General features: G+C 37.0%; 1 protein-coding gene across 1 annotated transcript in view; it reads left to right on the top strand.

Annotated features, from left to right (window-relative positions):
- Window positions 1-14,848, top strand: part of LOC138715491 (uncharacterized) — a 74,626-nt gene extending 59,778 nt beyond the window's left edge. The window contains exons 12-13 of the mRNA XM_069848459.1: window positions 6,879-7,130; window positions 13,049-14,848. Coding sequence (XP_069704560.1) covers window positions 6,879-7,130; window positions 13,049-13,287 — 491 coding nt within the window. The 3' untranslated portion in view covers window positions 13,288-14,848. The remainder of the gene's footprint in view (window positions 1-6,878; window positions 7,131-13,048) is intronic.
- The last annotated feature ends 710 nt before the right edge of the window (window positions 14,849-15,558 follow it).

Below are 15,558 nucleotides of genomic sequence, written 5' to 3'. Positions count from 1 at the left end.
AGTTTTAATTTCTTTGACGTGTCCAACATCATCCTGTATGATCATTAGGACGAAATAAAATACATACATACATAGTCGCCTGGAATCTGAAAGCATAGCGGCCGTTAGCTTCGTCTGTAACATAAAAAGTGCACATGCGCGAGCATATACTACAGTATACTCCATTTTATTTCAAAAAGTGCAGTTCGGTGGCTCCTTTGAACACCTACACAGATTTATGACTTCCTACACAAACACCTCTGACAATTCCATCCTGTCCCCTCGTCCCAACATTGCACAGTTGCCACAATCCTGGTGACCCTCGAAATGAGACAGTGCGACTGATGGGATTCTTGGAATTCGGAAAAGATGCGGTAACTCTGCCTCCACGTGGATTTGACGGGAGCCTGTCAATTCTTCTGAACAAGGGTTGTGATTGGTTACTGACAGGAGAAGACAAGATTTCCGTCACAGTAAGGAAGACATTTATTTATGACAACCAATTAGTAGTGGGCAGTAGAAGGTCTGTCGGCAAAGTCCTTTCTATGAAACTGTACTCCATGAAAAAAAAAATAAGGTATACTGCTTCTACCCACCACGTGACGTCATTCATGCTTGCAGATCCCAGGCGGGAAGTGTATATTGTTTAAAATTCTTGTGCGTAAGCTAAAGGCGAGAATTAGAATATATACAAAATGTCCGGGAAAACGTAGTAAAAAGAAGAAATCATATATCAGAAACTACAGCATCTATTTAATTGACGTTTACACGTTTATAAATATAAACTCAACAATTTTCGTTCACATTCTAGTACATCTCGATATGGGCGCAATTTGTGACGCCAAACTCAATCTTGCACCACACGCGCGAGAGCAAACAGTTTCACCAGGGGCGGTCATCTGGCTTCATAGCATGAAGAAGTTGCGATTTGCAGCTGCGTTTGTGGACGATATCGTGGACTTTAGATGCCTTGTTGCCACACGATTGGATTTCCATGGGCCTGCACCCTATCGGTGTCACTGTGAGTAAGGCATTGCTTTATACATGAACAGAGACATAAAGGAATCCGCCAAGATAAACCCTTGCCCCAAAATAGAAACATTCCTAGACTTTTACAAAAACTTATGGAACAATCCTACTTTTGATTCAAAATTCTGGGACACAAAAAACCCAGATGAACAATGCATTACAAAAGAAGAACTACAAGATTCATTAAAGAAGACGAAAAATAGTAAATCACCTGGAGAAGATAACCTAAATTCAGAATTGTATAAATATGCAGGAGATCTATTTCAAGAAAGATTACTAAGATTTCTAAACAGAATATATCTGACTGCCACTTTACCGGAAGAATGGAAAAATAGTGTAATTATTGCCATATATAAAACAGGAGATAAACAGAAGGTTGAAAACTATAGACGGATTAGTATCCTCAACACATGTTATAAGATATTTAGTAGGATTTTAAATGAAAAATTAAAAAAACATGCTGAAACTTTCCTTCTGGAGTGTCAAAATGGCTTTAGAAAAGGGAGATCATGTGTAGATCCATTATTTAGTATCAAACTATTGTTAGAAAAAAGAAGAGAATTTAATTTAGAAACCCATATAGCTTTTATTGGTTTTGTGAAAGCTTTTGATAAAGTCCGAAGAGACCTTTTATTCGACATATTACAAGATAAAAATATTCCAAATTTGCTATTAAAAAATATAATATAAATCTACACAGACAGCAAAATAAGTGTCAAAATAAATAACTGTATATCCGAAAGAAAATTAGTTAATAATGGAGTTCGACAAGGTTGTCCACTATCACCAACTTTATTTAATATTTATATAAATGAAATTATTTTAAAATGGAACCAAATCTACACATCAGGAATCAAAATAACCAGTGCTCTAACATTAAATACCTTACTCTATGCCGATGATCAAGTCATAATTTCCAATTCAGAGGATAATTTACAAAGAGGATTGTATACATTAAATAAAATATTAGGCCTAAAAGATTTTGGGATGGAAATTTCAGCACAAAAATCAAAAGTAATGGCATTTTTAGGACAAGACCCAGTCAGAAGTAAGATAATACACAATAACCAATGCCTCGAACAAGTACAAAATTTCAATTATCTGGGTTGTGAAATATCTTATCAAAATGAAAAAGATGTGAAGAAGAAAATTACCAAATTTACACAAATTCTAGGAATAATAAAGAATACATTAAAAGCTAAATTAGTACAAAAATCTACAAGAATAAAAATATATAATACACTAGCATTACCCTCCCTTTTATACGGAAGCGAGATTTGGTCATTAAAGAAAAAAGACATGAATAGAATCAAAGCAACGGAAATGAAATTTTTCAGGAGGACAGCAGGATATACTCTTTTAGACCGAAAAAGGAATGAAGAAATTTTAGAACAATTAGAAGTAGAGTCAGTAGAAGAAAAAATCAGCAGATACAAATTCAGTTGGCTAGATCATGTAAGAAGAATGGAAAATTCAAGAATCCCAAAAGTTACGATGCAATATAAACCTAGAGGACATCGTCGACCAGGAAGACCTTTAAGAAGACTGCTAGATGGGGCCGAAACAGGTCTACAGAGGCCTAATTCGTGAAGGATGATGATGATGATGATGACAAGCAACACTACCTGTCTCCTGAAATTGTTTGTCGGGGTGTCAGGGCAGCTCTGCCCTGATCCGTCTGAAAACTCATTGTACTCGTTCGATCGATCGCACATCAGCCACAAAATGGATTTACTGGGCTTTCTGCTTACGCTCCACATCCCCAGATGATGATTAAATTCCAATGAAAGCAACAATGTCAACCATCATGTCGCCCAAGGGTATGCTCATGCGTATAGCTCAAAGAAAGTAGCCTACATCCTATAAAGCATTTTGATTTCTCTTTCTAATGTCTAAACATTGAGAAAATAAATGCAGTAGTTTTTTAGATACGATTTTTTTCTTTTTCACTAGTTTTCCCTGGACACAATGTATATATACAGAATGGTTCAGAACGTATGTTACAGAAGAATACGGTAGATAGAGAGTACTAAAACAAACAATTTTCATTAAGCAATGTGTGTCCTATCCCATACCGGTACAGCGCTGCACTTGTTTTAGTGTTGTGACTTTGCCACATTGTGATTGTTTGTTGTTGCTATGCGCATTGATTCGCCATTGTCGTTTTTGGGTATATTTATTGAAAGCTCAGTCATCAGCAAAGCTCGGAACTTGGGGACTTGTGCCTTCCACGTGGCTAAGCGACCGGACTTTCATGTCAACAACTCCCGCTTCCAGCACGGAGGTACAGTCAGGCCTGCTATAAAAGTAGTTTCTGGCTGTAACAACGTATTGATAGTATTATTGTAGGTCGAAACACGTAATTTTACAGCATATGTATAATAAAAATAAACACGAGAAATATATCAAATTTACTGTTCTGCTCTGTACATTTTATTACAGTGTATGACTACGTACATTCGAAGATTTTGGAACCCATAACTTCTTCCCCTGTTAGTTAAACATGATTTGAAACGAAACTTATTTCCACTTCACATGAAGAGACGGGAACAAACTTAAAATACTGAATGTTTTCACTGTTAATGTTTTTTATTCGATTTTCAGCATGCTAGCTGATCTCGTATCTGAGAAAGATAAGTAGGATATCCCAAATTTTTCTCGAAAATAGTTTTCAATTTGTGTGTCACTACTAGGGCAGGTCCCTCTACGACTTGTTCCATGGCTGTGGATATATTTTCCACCGATTTAAGGGACTGCAATGTCTTTTACCGTTTCCAACCTCTAGTTTATGTGTGGCACAACTTACAAAATATAAACTTTCCATTCGAAGAAAATAATGTATCTCCTCCGAAGTCCTCCACGAAATTCTGTAGATAAAATTTAAAAAATATATTTTCAAACTTCTATACTACCGATTCGAATAACACTATTTTCTAATTCCGTTTACCTGTAATTCTCTGAATGTCATTGGCTTCGACATGACACAGTTCCCTCGTCCGTCATCTTGTCGTTCGATGTGACCACTTTCTTAGTATATACGACTGTCCCTGAGCTCTTGCAGCGTGAACTTTGTGTACGTTGTACCTGTAACCTTACTCATGCACACGACACACAAGTCCCCAAGTTCCGAGCTTTAGTGATCAGAAAGTTAACATAAAAAAATGGAGCGTTAGGGTCTGAAAGAAGTAGTCGACGTGCATTTGGTTTTCGCATCAAAGCGCAGTGATACCTCAGTTCGCAAGTTGCAACATTTGGTGACGGATTGGTTATCAAGGTCACGTCCAGGGGCGGCTCTACAATAAGAACTGCAGAGCTCCAGAACCGCCATTTAAATGCACCTGGAAAAATTAAAAATGTAAAACGTGCTTTTATGTAATCTAGTTCATTGTTTCATTTATTTTTCCAATTCATTCTCCTTCGATTCGAGATTTTACTGTCTGTAGGAGCCTTCAACTGCTCGGGAATTTTATCTGTAGTGTACTTTTCGGATCTGTGATCGGCAGTTCCTGGAGCTCAACGTAGGGTAGTCGGCAGCAGAAAACTGGTTTTCTTCACCGTCCCATAAGACTGCATTAGAGCTGCAACCGAAGCAGCTCTCTCCGAATATACAAAAGAACCGTCAACACCCTCATCTCTTTATGACCTGAGTTAGAACACATAGGCCCAATTGTATAAATGTCCCTGACTAAAGATCAACTTTGATCGAAGATCGAAAAGTGAACCGAGTTCAGACACTTCTTCTATTGTATAAAACTTTCCTGCGATGAAATTACCTTGTTTCAAACGCAATCTAAGTTCACGTGAAAAGGATTTGGCAACATCGCATAAACAGGTGAAAAACGTGATGCGCGGACAGGTTTGTTCAGTGTTGCCAATCTAGCGACTTTAACTCTTTTTCAACAACAATTTCTTTTAACTTTTATATTGCTTAAATAGGAATTTAGCGACCTTTTTAGCACCCCATAGTGACAAAATTTAATCTTTCTTTGTCGATAATGGGAAATCTAGCGACTTTACAACTACTTTTTGGCGACTTTCCGTACACTCTGTTGGAGACACTGGTTTTTTGTGCAATGTAAATAATGGCGGACAATAAGAAGAAGGTTACTGTTCTCCGAGTTGTTATCATGTTATGGTGTTTGATACTGCTAAACATAATAAAGCTTTATAAAACGACAATTTTCGTTTAGTAATACAGTTAATTGAAAATTTATGAATATACCTATCATATCCGTTAATAATTAATGGTTGTTATAAACATAGTATAATTATATGTTATGTTATTTGATACTGCTGAACACGATAGAGCCTTATAAAATATAAGATTGTTTGTGTAGTGAGGCAAGAAATTGAAAGAAATATATATAAATGTACCTATCATATCTATTAATATTAATAATAATGGATATTTTATTTGCACAATCTGTCACTCGTATATTTCAAACAGAAAATAAATAACTGAACTTGGATCATCTAACTTAATCGGAGAAATTTCTTCAGTCAAAGTTGACTTTAGTTTGAGACAAATTAATCTCAGATTAGACTTTATACAACACAAAATTCCAAGTTCAGCTGAAACAAGGATCAATTTAACCTCTGATCTAAGATTAAATGGTTTATACAATCGGGCCATAGGCTTCTGGACTACTGTATATCATTACAGTTCCAGTGTGTTATAGTACTGTGGGTGGTGTGATGCGATAGTCAGTGTGTCTAAGGAAATATTTTATATTAAAAATGAAAGAAATGAAAACCTAATCGACCAACCCTTTTCGAAATTAAAAGAGAAATTGCATGTTAACTTAAAAAATTAGGACGTTCTACACAAAATTTAAATATTGAAATTTCTGAAAAAAAGTCGAGGAAATCATGTAGCTTACTAGTCATTTTAATACGGAAATGTGTAATGGAAACGATTGGTTTTTTGCTGCGCTCATGAAAACGCTTTCTCCACCACCCGTGTATTCTGCTTAGAGGAGAAAATACATGGACAAAGACCGGAGTGAAGGATTTAGTTAATTTGACTTAAAAACTAGAAAAGCATGTGGGGCACATCTCCACTACGTGACTAGTTGTACCAGATGGGAGAGGTGTAGCACACGTATGGTTGGTGTACAATTTCGGGTGAACAGTCAACTTCGAGAAGGGGCTGTAATTACACGCGTTATCCGATTTAGATGCAATAAACAGCATGCGTTTGCTAAATACACTATTTTTCACGCAGAACTGCCAACCTTTGTAACCGCGGGCGCTACTGGTCACGTCCCATGGCCAGCACTTAATCCACTTGAATTCTGGTGGGGATATCTGAGGACCTTCCTAGTGTATGTCACACCTGTAGACTATGTCGATGATTTTCTTCCACGGATTGTCAACGCCTGTAACCATACATACTACACCTGGTAGGTGTATTATTTGAACAGATGCGGCAGTCAATTCTTCGACGATGCCAGTATTGTTTACAAGAAAGAGGGCGTCAATTCGAAGCTCTTCTGTAATGCACAAATTTTCAAACATCAATGTCTGTTGTTTTTCATTGAAAGCGTAGTCATCAAAGAGTGTCTACCAGCCACAACAATGAAACAAGTGTAGCACCATACCGGTGCGAGATAGAACATCCTTTGCTTAATGAAAAATGTTTGTCTTAGTACTCTCTATCTACTGTATTCTTCTGTAACATAAGTTCTGAATCACTCTGTATAATGCCAGTTTCAAAGCTCAAAATATTGACATGAACTTCACGTGAAGTCAAAATGATGTTCAGCATTTGGCAACAATATACTTTCGTTTATTTTGTTTTGTAACGGTAGAATTAATAAGCATTGATATATATGTAAACAAATAAAGCATATTGATATCCTTACTTCCAGAATGTGGAGAGGGTGACCATCTGAATAGCGAAGCTGGCGATACCGCTGAGCCGAGCGTGGAGCGACTTAGCCTTGTTATTGAGATGAATCATCATGGATCATTATCCTCTCTCACGGATCGCAGTCGCAGAGGAAGTTTATCAACCGAGTTGAAACTTCGTCCTACTGACTCAAAGGACCTGCTGAAGTCCACACTTGAGATCAATCACTACAAGACATCCAATCCACAAATCAACTGCAAATGTTCCATCGGTATGAGTTCCGGCACAAAGCAAATTTTAGTTGAAAAATATGAAATGTGGGAATATTCAGCTTGCTGTTCTATCAAAATTAAATGTTTTACAATGCCATGTGTAATAATTAAAACTAATACGTAGAAAATGTTACTTTTAGAAAGTATATTATACTCGTACAGGTGTCCCAGACGTCCATGCATTGAATTTAATTTATGATAGAAGAGGCCAAAACAAACATTTTCTGTCAGACAACTTACGGTCGGAGTTGCGTCGTTAGCTCGCTAGATAGCGCTAGAATCGAGAGTGTTATTTGTTCAACTGGTACGATAGTTGATCACAGCTTACTTCCAGCTCACCTCAACGGCGAAACCTACCTTCATCTTCTCCAATAAACCCTTCCCCTTTTACTAGAGGAAGTTCCCTTGGCAATAAGGCAACTCATGTGGCTGGAGCATCATGTTCACACAGTGTATTTCACATAATTATAACGTCGTGCGTCCCTGAACAATGCCTTTCCAGGATTGACTGTAGAAAACCTGTTTCTTGGCCACCAAGATCTCCTGACCTCACGAGTCTGGATTTCATCTTATGGGTCACATGAGCGTAGCAAACTAGTGAGAACACCACCAAACTAATTGAGGAGAGAGACAGAAGGAAGAATACCAAAAACGATTCCACCAGGAATAGAACAGAATACGCTGAGCTCAATAAGCTAACGAAGAGAGAAATCAGGAGGGACCTCTGTCCATACAAATCCGACACAGCAAGAAACATAATCGAAAACTCAAAATCAGTGAAGTCAGTCGGGAAGAAACTAAGCGAAAGAAAGCAAATAGGATCTGAACAAGAGTAAAAACGGCCTACTAGTATACTCACACATTCTAAACACGCGACATGACCACAGGTGTTAGAGTGTATAAATAAACTTAACAAAGAAGAAGAAGAAAGATGCATAGTCAGGTTAATATAAAAATTGACCCTTACATATTGACATTAATTTGAAGTGATTTATTCAAGAACGCAGTCAAGACTAATTTAGAAAATTGTTAAACGAATTATCCTTTCACCAAAAACGGGTGTTCTCAGAACCAAATGATCCTATTTTAATTATTTGCATGTAATAACAATTAAGAAACATGTTAAAGGAATTATAGCCTACTTGCAGGAAATGACTACTCTCTGAACTAAAATGATATTATTTTAATTATTTTAATCAGTGGCGATTTCTCTTAAGGAGCACAGGAGCAGTGCACCACCTCTTCAAATAACGCATGTTTTTAATTTTATATCAATGAGCTGCAATAGACTATGTGAGCGACATAATTCTTTATTATAATACTATGTAAAAATAACACTGCATGTGTACTGTTCTTGTTGACGCCTGGGACTTACGTTTACCGCTCGACACTTGCGGCACACTGTTCCATTCGAGCATGCGCAGTAGTACTGTTTCACTGGCAGGCTTTGGAGCATGGTAGGGAGGCAGTACAGTGTGCGTAGGAGGCTTAGGAGCACTTTCAGATGTGTTCTCAAGCTCATTCCATCATAAATGTTAAATGACGTATTGTTCGACGGCGAACATTTATTAACAAAAACAAGTACGTTTTATGAATTTTATTTATTTTTCTGTTTGAATTTAGGACTGTGCGTAGTAACTAAATAATTTTTATTATCGTTCTGCAGATATAATTGATTTGAAGCACATGAATGAAAGAATTAAAAAACACGATTCTTCAGCTGCACACATCAACAATAATGTTAAATTAGCAGTGTTGGGTCAAACAATCATACAGACACAATTGGATTCAATTGGATTGTTGAACTTCACAATGATAAAGTTACCAAGAACAGATATGCGCGTGCGGTTTTGTGGAGCTTTTGAGTTGGCTTTAAGAGGTCACGTAGACGGAAACTCATCTTTAAACGCTAGTATTTTTCTTGGCCTCATCAATTTCAGTTCTGAATTAGACTCACTCTTAAGGAACATTTGGAAAGAGGAACAGTGTTTAAGAGCACATCAAACACTATACAGAACGAAGTCCTTCAAGCCATTTTGATGTATGCCATGACGAGATTTCAAAGAAATAAAGAAAGCTGCTCATTTTTTTTAGCAGTTAAGGCTGATGAGACGACAGACGTATCGAATGCTTGTGAACGTGTGAATTGTGTTATAAAACGCCATATAGCGAAAACAATATTGTGACAGCTGCACCGGGGTTCGAACGCGTGTCCGACAGGGCGCGCGGCAGACGAAACGTTGGTCGCTTAGGTGTAGCGAACGTACGGGGAGCGTCTGCATGCTGAGAGGGCAGAGGGGCGGTGTACTACGGCGACGCGGCGAGGGGAGGTTGCGCGCGCATCTGCTGCTTGCCGAGAAGGGAAGGAAGCAAACTGCTACGTGCGGAGTGAAGGGGGGGACGGACCCTCCCGAACAGAATCGTCCAGAAGTCCGTCGAAGTGGAAATATCCAGAACTCGAACTTTCTCGTCTACGTCGCTGTGGGTATAAATTACGGCAAGCGAGTGAACTTGAACAGTCAGTCAGTCAGTAAGTCAGTGTTGTTACAGTGAATGGACAGCAAGCCAGTCTTGTGTACCGGAGTTCGACTTGAGTGTGTGTCCGCAACTTTGTGAGCATCCGAAGACCTGAGTTCGAGTGCAGTGGACCGCAGTTGGAGGGACCTGAGTTCGAAGTTCAGTGGACTGTCTCTAAGGTCTGGGGTTCGAGATACTGTGAACTCGAGTGACTGGGCTAGAAGAACTGTGAACTGAGAACTGACAGTTCCGATTTGTAAATAGTGCTTTGTGAACATTAGTTGAGATTAGCAGTACATTGTTGTTCTCAATAATCCAAGTAAATTTTCATTGTCGTCTGTGGAGTGCAATAACGAATACTGTGTTACTGTGTGGAGAGCAAATCCCATTGTCGACGGGAGCAGAATTAAATTGTAGAAAGTGAAGAGTAATTGTTGAAATAATAAAATTACATTGTTGTTCAGTATAAAAACTTACAATATTATTTACGGTGTGCTGCAATAGAAATTGAACACTTTGCTATTAATGGATCTACATAGGCAACTGATTAGCTGCAATTTCTTGACTAACAAAATTATGTAAATCTATACCTACGTATCACATGTTAATAGTTATGTAGTACTTGGTACCTATAATAATAATAATAATAATAATAATAATAATAATAATAATAATAATAATAATAATATGATAATCATAATCATAATAAATATTTGTGCACCACCAGGATTATTTATCACCACACGCCACTGATTTTAATACAATTTCAATTAAGTAACATATTAAACGATTTATCCTTCTATATAACACGGATGTTCCCTGGATCAACTGTCCTATTTTAATTATGTGATTACTTTATATTTATTTCTAACAAGTGCAGCGAAGCACACGGGTATGGCTAGAAATAATAATAATAATAATAATAATAATAATAATAATAATAATAATAATAATAATAATAATAAGTAGTGAGATAAAGTTAAGTATACCTAGTAAAAATTACAATTTTGTGGCATGAAATTTCATTCCCAACTTCTTAATGTAGTGTATGAGATCAATGTTTTTATTTTTGTATTCGTTCCACAGATTCATTATAGGGGAGAGTCGGGTAGTATCGGACATCGGGTAGTATCGGACAGTGCGTTTTTTTCATCTACCACCATATGGTAGTACCTGAATGACATGGTTACGTTTCTCTATGCGACATCACAGAAACGTAACCATGTCAATCAGGTACTATCATCGTGTGGTAGATGAAAGAAACTCACTGTCCGATACTACCCGACTCTCCCCTAAAGCTAATTTTATTAATCGTAGCTATTTTTCTGGATATTATATTTCCTCATATTCATAGAAGTAATTCTACTACTTGTCGATGTTTGCGTTCCTTTCAACAAATAGATACTGCAGCCATATAAATTTGATGTTATTTGGATACACTTTAAGCTTCCCAGACCCTTACATAGTTTTTCAAAATTCCGTAATTCCACAAACTGGTCTTGCATCTCTAATGAAAACGGGCTGTGGTTCAATCCTCCTGCATCAGTCGTGTTCCCCCTCTTGCAACATGGTTGTTTAGTCAACTGTCCGAAGACAGGTTTCAACTTCATAAGTGACACCAATAAGGTATCGCTCATGAAGCAACCAAGTCAGGAGATAATGAGGTAAGATGGCCAGTTCCTGTCCCCCTTCATGGCATACATCGCTAACTAATAACATGTTAAACTAATCAGACTTCATATGTATAAAAACAATTGTTCTTCCTCTCACACTTCCAGGCAGTGAGATGTGTTGTCTGATAATTATACAGGGACATCATTTTATTTTTACTTCAATTTTTACTGTACCTGAGTTTTTGAATGTACTTCACTCCAACCCCTTCTACTGATGAAGTTCAACCGCCCTCCACACAGATCCAAGACCGCATATACAGTCATAGTAGCCTTACGGTCATAGTAAACAGTACGTTCCAAAAATATGTTCGCGTTTTCCAGTGACGAAAGAGCTTTCAATATTGAATCATTTTCGCACAGGTGCTGTCGTCCATTTGCCTACGTCGCATTCCGGTTTTCCCCATCTGCTTCTATTCGCCTCTCTGTAAAGGCTAGTGGCTGGACTGTGTTACCTAGTTTCTGAGAACATTAATTTCTGTTAGGAATTGGACGTTTACGTAATATTATACCCATACAATTGTTCAAAATAACTTAAATAAAAGGATTTTACTAAAGATGTTACTAAATAAAAGGGCCTCGTTAAGTAATTACTGTCACGTGATTTCCCCCCTTTCTACGACCCTGCGACATAACCACTTGGACGGTCAGTAGAAGCATGTCTGAGTAATTTTATCTTTTCGGATCGGGCAGAAGTGAAGATTGAATTTACAGTACGTAAGGTACTCTTTTATAGAGTAGGTACAGAATTATTTCAACATGAGTTATTGATACGAAGTACGAACCTGGTAATTGGAATTACGTACAATAGTCTATAGTGCGATAATATGCACATTAGAACTGAAGCCTGTATCGAAATGAACGGCCACCATTTTAAAAAATGTGTTTAAATATTCATATTATGATTATTTTTCAATTTAACTTCATTCTCTATATTGTACGCTAATGTGCTGTAGACAGTATAATATACACTGCATAATGAATACGTCCACATGGACAGTTCAGTTCGTGAGTAAAAACACTCATTATTAATATTGTACTGTATTTTGATTAAAGAAAAACCTAATGAAAATTATCAAACACAAAATCGCGTTATTTCCTACTTTACGTAAATGGATTAACTACTTTTCTTCTCTCCTAAACCTAGTAAAGTGATTTGTTTGTATATTACGGCAGTGCCATCGAACTCCAGTCGTGGAAGGGGGTAGCAAACGGTGTTTCCGGTTCTCAATCATAGATCCAAAGGTATAGCCAGGTTAATATTAGAAAATATGTTAGTAAAAATAAAATGATGTCCCTGTATATATATTTTGGAACTTGGTCGATGTTTATAATCCAGATGTAATAATTGGGACGGAATCATGGCTTAGGGAAGACATAAATGACTCGGAAATTTTTAGGTCGGATTATAGAAAGGATAGAAGTGAGGAGGGAGGGGGAGTTTTCGTTTGTTAATTGTATTGTGTATATAATTGTATTGTGTATTGTAATTTTATTGTGCATTGTTTATATTGTGTATACCACTGCCACAGAGTGCTTGTCCACTTTCCACTTGCAGTGTAAATAAATAAATAAATAAATATAAATATATATATATATATATATATCAGTCAGAACCTCAATCAGAGATGGAAACATGATAGAAGAATTGAAACTTTGCAAATGCATAAAACCCGTAACGAGAGAGTACGTGTGATTTTCATGATCTAATTTCTTTGTTTTCCTCATAGGCAATTCCAAGATAAACAAGGAATTTCTGTCTAAGAAAAATTCTGAAAGTTCTCCTAAACCAGGAAAAGCAATTCCTGTAGCGTTGTGTGCTGAGGCGTGGAAGGGTCGCCGGGGATCAAACCAAAGAGAGGAAGGAGGAGTTGACAGGAAGGCGCCAGATCCATCATACGACGTTCTCAGGGAGATGATAACTCGGAAGAGCTGGCATTCGCAGAGTCTGCACGAGAGGAGGAACTAAGATTATACTACATAACAGTATAAAAGCATTTATGCTCGACCATGCCGAAATGTAGTAATTATACAACTGGTAGCAGACCTTTAATGCATGTCATTAAAGTACACCTACTCATTGAAGGTCAGGTCTTTCAGCCAATGACGACTCAGGTTACAACTGTTTAGCCAATGACAGGTCAGCTTTCTACCGTTATAAAACCGCAAGTATCGATTATTCTCGGATATGCAATCGAAAAAGAATTAGCGAAAAGTCACGGAGGCTGGAAATCCAATACTGTCGCAGAAGGTTATGTTCTGTTACTATAATAATTAGCGTTAATTGTAAATAATATTCAAATAAATTCAATTTGTCATCTCGTTTTTCAATGTCTAATTTAATTTCAATGTTATCTCTGTAGGTTCTTATGGCCTAGCAAGGTCAATGTGGGCATCTGTTCCTCGGAAAAAATCAATACTTTCGCGTCTGCGCACATCTCACAACATACGGGACATTGCTCAAAAATTAATAATATCAAGTTATAAATATGGTCGAGCATAAAAAGTCGTATGAAACTCGCCTATAATGGTAATTAAGAAGCTCGTATGAAAATTATGAAACTCGCTTGCGCTCGTTTCATAAATATCCATACTCACTTCTTAATTACCTTCATTATAGGCTCGTTGCATAATGTACTATTATGTGTTCAATACAGTGTAACCTGTCTCAAATAATTACTGATCGTTAAGTGACTAATAAAAATACAGTTTTGAATTGCCCGAATATAATTTTGAACATATTCATAGTTAGTGAAATATGCTTAAACTGTTTTGCACTTATAAGAAGATATGAATTCATTCAGTTTTGTTATAGAGGCGTCATTTGTGATTTGCATGGGGGGAAGGGAGGAGGCAAGGATTTTTTTTTTTTTTTTTAGTGAAGAAGACCTTATAGGGCAGCGTTTCTCAAACTATGGTCCGCGGGCCACCGCGGACCACTTGTGGTCCTCGAGGTCTGCCCTTGTGGTCCTTCAAAAAAGACAGGAGAAAAAATAAAATTCGAACGAATTGCGTATCACACTGTAGCTGAAAATCTCAGAGTTTGCAAATGACACATGGCAATCGAATTTCACTTTTTCTCCCAGTACTGCATTTTATGAAATTGATTACCCTACCCGTCTATCGACTTCCCACTCTACTCTCAGCAACAAAGGAGGGATTTAAAGCACTATATACGTGGTGTTTCTCGACATCTTTTCCCTGCACATCTGGTGCCGCGCCTGTAACCCAGCCAGGGACCACCCGAATTCATAACAGAGGACCAAAGTACCGAACCTTAATTCAATTTTAAAATATAGGTATACTGGTATTAAAATATGCTATGAAAATGATAAATTTGCTTTCGAAGGGAACAAGAGTAAGGTGGTCCGCAGAACTGTTCTGTCTTTAAAAAATGGTCCCCACTTCAAAAAAGTTTGAGAAACGCTGTTATAGGGTATATCGTATGGCGTACTTCCCCTATTTCCTCTGAAATAAACTGTCTTCCATAACGTAAATTGGGGTAAGCTTGACAAAAAAAAAAAATTAAATCATACTGTACTGAACGTATTTTTAAAGCTCAACATTTTTTCCTCCATTTCTAAACGATTTGTTTTATTATTTTAAGTCACAAATAGGGCTAGTATCATGGTATATTTATTTTGTTACATAGATTTACCCCATGTTATAGCAAATACATATCTAGTTTCCACACATAAACCTAGTTTTAACTTCTTATTGTACTTATAAGATACCGGTGCGTAATTTACATGCATTTGTAGTTAATATACGAGTACGTAGGTGCGAACAAATTAACATACAATTTTATTGACAAGGACGTTTTAATTTCAATTGAGAATAAAAATGTATTTTCATTTACAATAGGTATCAACCAACTAATGCAGCACTTGGTTTCATTTGATCAAAGTCATTAATTAGTTCGTCTTTTATTTCTCAAAAGTTTATAAACGTGCAATATTTTAATATTAAAAGTAAAGTTCTCACATTTTTCTTTAGTACGTAGCACTACTCAATTATTACTATCTTTAAAATCGTGTACTCGGGGGGGGGGGGAGAGAAATTCCCCCTGCCTACCATAAATTACGCCTCTGGTTTCAAATTCTAGCAACAGAACATAATAATATAATATTTTAAAATGACCCAGTGAAATCTGCTGTTATATATTTGTAAAACATTTTACAGGTATTAAATGACCAACAATTATTATGTAACTCGCTTGTCTTTCTTTGACGTTCTTTCG

Source organism: Periplaneta americana, chromosome 15, assembly GCF_040183065.1.
Source record: "Periplaneta americana isolate PAMFEO1 chromosome 15, P.americana_PAMFEO1_priV1, whole genome shotgun sequence".
Lineage (NCBI taxonomy): Eukaryota > Metazoa > Arthropoda > Insecta > Blattodea > Blattidae > Periplaneta > Periplaneta americana.
Note: the sequence above shows the minus strand (reverse complement) of the source record. Positions and strands in the feature narration are given on the sequence as shown.